A 7,876-nucleotide genomic window follows, 5' to 3' on the forward strand; every position below is an offset into this window, starting at 1 on the left:
GTGTACAGGAGCTGATGTTTGCTGCCAAGTATACTGTGTTATATAGTGCCCCGGGATTGCATCACAGGCATGGCCGCCCACCCATTGGCTGGTACCGCCTATTATTGCTTGGCCGCCTAAACAGGTCGACCTCGTGTGAACGCCCCGGCGTCCCGGAAGGTCGTAAAGCGACCCCGAAACTACGTCACTTCCGACGCAAATGCACGACGTGATTGCGTCACGTCCGTCCGTACGAAGGGTCAGACGAACGTGAGGCACGTCCGGAAGTGTTCAGGGACGCCACCGACAAGGAAATACGTGTCTCCAATGGCTGGGCGGGACCAGCCCGCACCAGTCATATAGGGAGACATCTGTGGAGAGAGCCCTGCATGTGCACAGACAGGGGTCCCTCCTACCTTTGTCGGGGAGTCGCGCAAAAGAGGCAAACAGCCCCCCACACACCACCTCCTCCACATAAAAGCGGAAGGGCATTGGAAGCAATGTGCGGAGGGACCATAAAAGTGGGGGACAAGCATAAACCCGGGTCAGGTCAATGTGGGGATATGTCGCTACTGTCCAATACCTCCCCTGGCCCCCAGAACAGGGATGGGGTGAAGGTGTGTGGGTAGAAGGCGGGGAGGGGAAAAAAAAAAAAAAAAAAAAAAAAAAAAAAAAAAAAGGGGGGGGGGGGGGGAAAGGGACAGGCGACCGATCCCAACACACCATTAGCTAAAAGAAGCCATTTGCCTAACCAAAGACAAAAATAAAATAACATCTTTTTAAGATTATTACATATACACATATAGCATGCATGTCCCGACGTGCAAACGCACGTCTTTATTCAAGGACAGACAGAGTAAATATATAGCTAAGAGAATATATACAAACAGCAAAAATGAAGTGATAACATAATTATACAATAAATCACAGAAGAATATGGTGTTCAATTACGAACACTATACCATGGTACCCTGTTTAGTTGTAATCATAATAATTAGAGATTATCAACAATTTATGATAGGGGCATGGTCAGGGGATGTTCCTAGATACTTACTAAAGAGTTAGAGAGGAGAAAAAGAGGGAACATAAAGGAGAACGGGCTCACAAAGAAAGGGGGCAGGTACACCCGGTTTCTACTGTGTCCTCCCTGAGGAGAACCCCTTTAGGAAGGGAGCAAAAGAGACCGATTCGTTCAGGCCTGGGAAAGAGGTGGCATCCAATTTATGTATCCACCTCTGTTCCCGTTGTAGTAGGGTCTTATTCCAGTCGCCCCCCCGAGCAGGTATGTGTATACGGTCCAGGGCAGTAAATGTGAACTTAGGCATTCTGTAGTTGTGTATTTGCACAACGTGACGTCCAATCGGCAGGTAATAGTTGCCAATTTCCATGCTGTACACATGTTTAGACATTCGGCGATGGAATTCCTGTTTTGTTTTGCCTACGTAATACGCCCCACACTCGCATTCTAAGAAGTAAACCACACCCCGTGTCTGACAATTCACGAAGTGTGTGGGTCGAAAGTTGGCACCGTTTGGTAGACAGAAGGTTTTATCACGTCTAATATATTTACAACATGAGCAGTGATTGCAAGGGAAGGAGCCGAGAACTGAGCAGTGTTTGGACCTTTTGTTCTCATTCCTATATTCGCTCTGCACCAGTTTATCGTATAGTGAAGAGGCCCTTTTGAAAGAGATAAGGGGGCGTGCTGGAACCAGACAGCCGATCTTAGGATCGTCTTTTAAGATCGACCAGTATTTTTGGATAATACCCAAAATAATATTGTGTTGTTTACTGAAGCGCATAATGATCCTCAGTGGGTCCGCTGTAGGGTCACTGCGTTCCTTTTTAGAGAACAAGAGGTCCCTGCGTGGTAACACTGCAACTTTGTTGTAAGCCCTGCGAAGGCAGGAGCGACTGTATCCTCGCGCAAGGAATCTAGTCTGAAGTTTCTGTGCCTCTTCTTTAAAGAGACTGTCATTAGAACAGTTTCTACGGAGGCGGAGATATTGGCCGTAGGGTATAGACCGTTTTAGGGCCACGGGGTGAAAGCTATCTGCGTGCAATACCGTGTTGCCGGCAGTGCTTTTTCGGTATAGAGAGGTGAAAATGGAATTATCTGGGGTGCGTCCTATAGTGACATCTAAGAACGTAATGCTCTGAGTGTCATATGTCACAGTAAACTTGAGGTTATATGTGTTTATATTCATGCAGGACATAAAATCCAACAGGGCAGCCTCCGATCCCTCCCAGATGACGAGGACGTCATCGATATACCGCCGCCACATAGCAATGTGGCGCGTGTATTCGAGGAGGCCCTCGTCATCCAGGAGGGACTTCTCCCACTCCCCCAGGTACAGATTGGCGTAGGCCGGGGCACAGCAAGTGCCCATGGCCACGCCCTGCACCTGGAGGTAGTGGGAGTCATTGAATAGGAAAAAGTTGTGATGTAGGATGTAATCAAGTCCGTCCACTATAAATTCGTTGACTTCGAATTTATATCTCCCACTTAGTTGGAGTAGATTTTGTATAGCTTTGATCCCCTTCTCATGTGGGATCGAGCTATACAGTGCCTCCACATCAATTGCCACTAAGATGGAATTAGCAGTTAAGGTATGGTTCTCAATGGTTTGTAGTAGATGCGTTGTATCCTTCACATATGAGGGCATACTCAAAACAAATGGCTGTAGAAATGAATCAATGACTTTACTAAGATTTTCAGTTATTCCCCCTTTCCCTGAAACGATCGGCCGGCCAGGAGGTCTTGTTTGGCATTTATGGATCTTTGGTAAACTATAGAAGGTGGCAGCCTTAGGGTATTTAATTCCAATAAAGGCATGTTGGTCCTTTGTGATACCACCCTGAGCCAAGGCTGCATCTATTAACTTATAGAATTTGTTGTAAAAAGTCTGTATTAATGTACTCGGGATAGTCCTATACCATTCTTTGTTGTCTAGAATTTCTTGGCACATGCGTACATAATTTGAGTTGTCCATAAGGACAACATTGCCCCCCTTGTCAGAGGGTTTTATTGTGATGTTGACGTTGTTTGTCAGCATGTGAAGAGCTTTTATTTCTTCTACATTTAAGTTGTTAGGGTGAGATTTCCTAGATGGCAATTTGCGGATATCCCTAGATACTTGTTTAACAAATGTATCAATGTTTGAGTTTAGACTTAGAGGTGGAAATTTACCTGAGGGTTTTTTGACCATAGACCCAGGGGTGTTGGGGGGTTCATTCGTTGTATCCAATAACATATCCAGATCTATCTGGTCTATGAGGTCCAGAGTATTGTTTTCCTCGTATAGAAGTGTCAGATCTCTCAAGGCCTTAAATTCTCTCATACTGAGTTTAGGGTAATCAATGGCATTGATATCAGTAGCATTCCTAGTGTGCAGGCTCTTTAGCAACAGCCTGCGTGCAAAAAGTTGTATGTCTGTGATGGTCCCAAAGGGATCACAGTTTTCTTGTGGGCAAAATGTTAAACCACGCGCCAGAACCGCAGTTTCCACTGGTGATAGCGCGTAGGACGAAAGGTTGATCACACTGAAGGATTCGCTTGGATCCGTGTGACAAATGCGTCCAAGTTTCCTACTCCCTTGTTTAGTCGGGGTGAGGGAAATCCCCGCTTCGGGTTTAAAGAGTTCTGACCAGTTTCCAAATCGGATACATGGTTTTCCCTATTCTTGCCACTGCTTGTCCCATTAGTATTGGTGACGTCAGCCTTCTGGCTAACTTCCATAGATGATAGCATGATTTCCCTTCCTCTCTCATTACATGTCCCATTGCTGCGGACGGGGTCGGCCATCTCATCAAAATATGTGTATGGGGGGTCTAATGGTGCCAACACGGCATGTGATGTAGCTTGCAATTCCTTATATGTACTTGAACTTTCTGTTGGAATGTTGTCAGTGATACGTTTTTTACTATTTCCTTCCGGGGAATCCTTATTGCTTCTATTTCTTTTAAATTTGCCCCGAGGTTTCTGCATAGATTTAGCTCCTTCATTGGAGTTGGGCATGGCTTTAGATTTAGTGGTATTTCTTGTAGCGGGATGCACTTTCCCACTAGTATTATTATGAGGTGGTGTATTCGTATTCCATTTGTATGCCCGTCCTTCTGAGAAGGCAAACTTGTCCCTCCAATATTTGGCCTCCTTCTTGCCCAAAATGCTCTTATTGTGGAAAGATAAATCAGCACGGAGTTTAGTCCGGGATTCCACAAATAGAGCATGAGAGGCAAACGGTTGTAAGGCCTTTTCTAGGATACAAATCTCCTTGTCTAGGAGTGCAATTTGCCTGGTATACTCTTTGGTGAGGATAACCATCATTTGCTGTGAGCAAGCATTCAAGTTTGCCTCCCATTCAGTTTTACATTCACTACTAATTGAATCTACATTGGGAAAGATTTGGACCCGAAGGCCCAAAGGGTTAATTTTCTCCTTGTTGTATCTATCAAAAGATTTTATGTGCCAGAACAGTGCTGATTTTTTCTCAAGTAATTTCATCAATTTAGAAGTGAGAGTGGTAATCTCTGTGTCAGCTCGATCGTTCTTCTCAAACTCAGTTTCATACCCTAACATCAAAGTGTCCCATTCATGACCTTGAAACATATTCATATTCACTGTAGACATATTGTGTACATAAACAGAGTATATATATATACACCTCAATCACATCAAAATACTACTAAGTCAAGCTCATGTTTAAACCCTTGAGTGTTCAATTGCGGGGGAGGGGAGATCAGAGAAAGAAAAAGGAGTATGAAAGGAGAGTGAATAAGAGAGAAAAAGAAATGGAGAAAAGAGAAGAAAGACGAGAGAAGAAAAAGGGTGTTTAACCACCTAGTTTGAATAGTATTGGAAAGAACACACTGCTGACAAGAGCAAGAAGGGTGCTGCTCACCCCTATAAATCAGAAAAATAAAACGAATTCCCCCACCAACGGGATTTTTAGGCAGCAATAAACAATAAGCATAGCATACTATATAAAAAAGATTACTTTATTGTGTGGTAAAAACATGAGCTTCACCCAGGTATTTAAAATAAAAAGATATAAATAGAACCAAGCTTGTACATACAAAAATTGCAATGACAATTGGGCATACACTAAGCAGACCTAACTATAAATATACTGTATAAGATTAGTAACAGCAAAAATAAATAAATTTATAGTTCTAACGCGTTTCAACCACTAGGGTCTTCTTCAGAGATAGTCTGTTGATAGAGAGACAAGATACAACTTAATAAATCTATCGAATAGGATTAGTATTAAACATATTCTAGATTTGTTAGTGTAATTACCCAGTATGGTATTGCCGAGAGGTTCATACAAATTATAATGCTTAATGGTGGAGTTTACCCAGGTTCATGCTTAGACGTCCTTCACAAGTTACAAAAGATATATGATCCATGCATCTCGCCACAGAATCCAGCAGTGGGGTGAGGGTCGGAAGCCCAGAGGCGCGGCTCACGAGCGGTCACACGACAAAACCCTATGCCCCACAAAGGTTGTAGGGAATAGGTGCAAGCGTAGGCAGCCTGCCTGTATGGTAAGTCACGCCTGTGATGAAAATCCCAACATAATCGCAATTAGACATATATATTTTTATATTTGTTTTTTATATTCTATATTATATATATATATAGACCCACATATGGGGTATGGAGATATCTTATATATGATTTGTGTGCATATAAAGGGAATATCCCCAGATATCTGTATTCACATCCAAAAAAAAAAAAAAAAAAAAAAAAAAAAAAAAAAAGGGGGGGGGGGGGGAAAGGGGAGGGAAGGGGGGGAAAGAAAAACAAAACTCAAAAGCCAAACACATATTAGAAAGAAGGAACAGAAACAACAAACGTGGATGAAATCAAACGTGAAATGACATATGGTAGGAATAGTGTGTGTGATGACAACCCGATATTGGGTGACTGGAGTAAATGAGTGAGTGAATGATGTGCAGGTGAAGTGAATAATGAGGTGAGAAGTGTGGGTGTTGGTGTGATGAAAAAAGTTGGAGGGATAACATATTAGGAAATCAGAGTGACAATGGGAAGAGTGCATAGGGGTGCTAGTGACGGATAAAGGTAAAAATGAAAATGCATGAAAATGCTAATGTTGAACTAGTGAGAGGTGACAAAAAAAAAAAAAAAAAAAAAAAAAAAAACAACCATTCAGATGTGATAAACCATGTTTATACTGAAAGTGATAACAGTTACCTGGATAGCTGGGCTGAACAAAAGATTCCCAAAATGGAAAAGGGGAGACAGTAGCTGGGAAACTATCCCGGGAAGAGTGCCAGATACGGTCAATAACTCCTAGTCCATAGGGGCACCCCCATCTAAGAATGAATAGAATGATAAAGCGAGCTAGCTGTTAGAAAGGCTAGTTTTTCAGAAGTTTATTTAAGTAAAATGGGGGCATGTCAGCCAGGTTAGCAAATAATCAAACTTACCAACCAGGGATTCAAAGATACGAGAGTCCTTGTTTGTGTACAGGAGCTGATGTTTGCTGCCAAGTATACTGTGTTATATAGTGCCCCGGGATTGCATCACAGGCATGGCCGCCCACCCATTGGCTGGTACCGCCTATTATTGCTTGGCCGCCTAAACAGGTCGACCTCGTGTGAACGCCCCGGCGTCCCGGAAGGTCGTAAAGCGACCCCGAAACTACGTCACTTCCGACGCAAATGCACGACGTGATTGCGTCACGTCCGTCCGTACGAAGGGTCAGACGAACGTGAGGCACGTCCGGAAGTGTTCAGGGACGCCACCGACAAGGAAATACGTGTCTCCAATGGCTGGGCGGGACCAGCCCGCACCAGTCATATAGGGAGACATCTGTGGAGAGAGCCCTGCATGTGCACAGACAGGGGTCCCTCCTACCTTTGTCGGGGAGTCGCGCAAAAGAGGCAAACAGCCCCCCACACACCACCTCCTCCACATAAAAGCGGAAGGGCATTGGAAGCAATGTGCGGAGGGACCATAAAAGTGGGGGACAAGCATAAACCCGGGTCAGGTCAATGTGGGGATATGTCGCTACTGTCCAATACCTCCCCTGGCCCCCAGAACAGGGATGGGGTGAAGGTGTGTGGGTAGAAGGCGGGGAGGGGAAAAAAAAAAAAAAAAAAAAAAAAAAAAAAAAAAAAGGGGGGGGGGGGGAAAGGGACAGGCGACCGATCCCAACACACCATTAGCTAAAAGAAGCCATTTGCCTAACCAAAGACAAAAATAAAATAACATCTTTTTAAGATTATTACATATACACATATAGCATGCATGTCCCGACGTGCAAACGCACGTCTTTATTCAAGGACAGACAGAGTAAATATATAGCTAAGAGAATATATACAAACAGCAAAAATGAAGTGATAACATAATTATACAATAAATCACAGAAGAATATGGTGTTCAATTACGAACACTATACCATGGTACCCTGTTTAGTTGTAATCATAATAATTAGAGATTATCAACAATTTATGATAGGGGCATGGTCAGGGGATGTTCCTAGATACTTACTAAAGAGTTAGAGAGGAGAAAAAGAGGGAACATAAAGGAGAACGGGCTCACAAAGAAAGGGGGCAGGTACACCCGGTTTCTACTGTGTCCTCCCTGAGGAGAACCCCTTTAGGAAGGGAGCAAAAGAGACCGATTCGTTCAGGCCTGGGAAAGAGGTGGCATCCAATTTATGTATCCACCTCTGTTCCCGTTGTAGTAGGGTCTTATTCCAGTCGCCCCCCCGAGCAGGTATGTGTATACGGTCCAGGGCAGTAAATGTGAACTTAGGCATTCTGTAGTTGTGTATTTGCACAACGTGACGTCCAATCGGCAGGTAATAGTTGCCAATTTCCATGCTGTACACATGTTTAGACATTCGGCGATGGAATTCCTGTTTTG

General features: G+C 43.8%; 1 protein-coding gene across 1 annotated transcript; it reads right to left on the reverse strand.

The window, feature by feature from the left end:
• Positions 1–3,084: 3,084 nt before the first annotated feature.
• On the reverse strand, positions 3,085–7,075 carry LOC143960692 (uncharacterized). Its single transcript, XM_077469493.1, has 2 exons — positions 6,197–7,075; positions 3,085–5,537 (listed from the first exon to the last, which is right to left on the reverse strand). The coding sequence occupies exon 2, from the start codon at positions 4,607–4,609 to the stop codon at positions 3,518–3,520; it is 1,092 nt and encodes a 363-aa protein (XP_077325619.1). The 5' UTR covers positions 4,610–5,537; positions 6,197–7,075; the 3' UTR covers positions 3,085–3,517.
• Between the last annotated feature and the right edge of the window lie 801 nt (positions 7,076–7,876).

Source organism: Lithobates pipiens, unplaced genomic scaffold (assembly GCF_037356315.1).
Source record: "Lithobates pipiens isolate NorthernLeopardFrog02 unplaced genomic scaffold, aLitPip1_a1.2 Scaffold_8, whole genome shotgun sequence".
NCBI lineage: Eukaryota > Metazoa > Chordata > Amphibia > Anura > Ranidae > Lithobates > Lithobates pipiens.

Excerpts from the sequence above, each read along its gene's own strand:
- LOC143960692 (XM_077469493.1), bottom strand. The coding sequence starts at position 4,609 with ATGTCTACAGTGAATATGAATATGTTTCAAGGTCATGAATGGGACACT.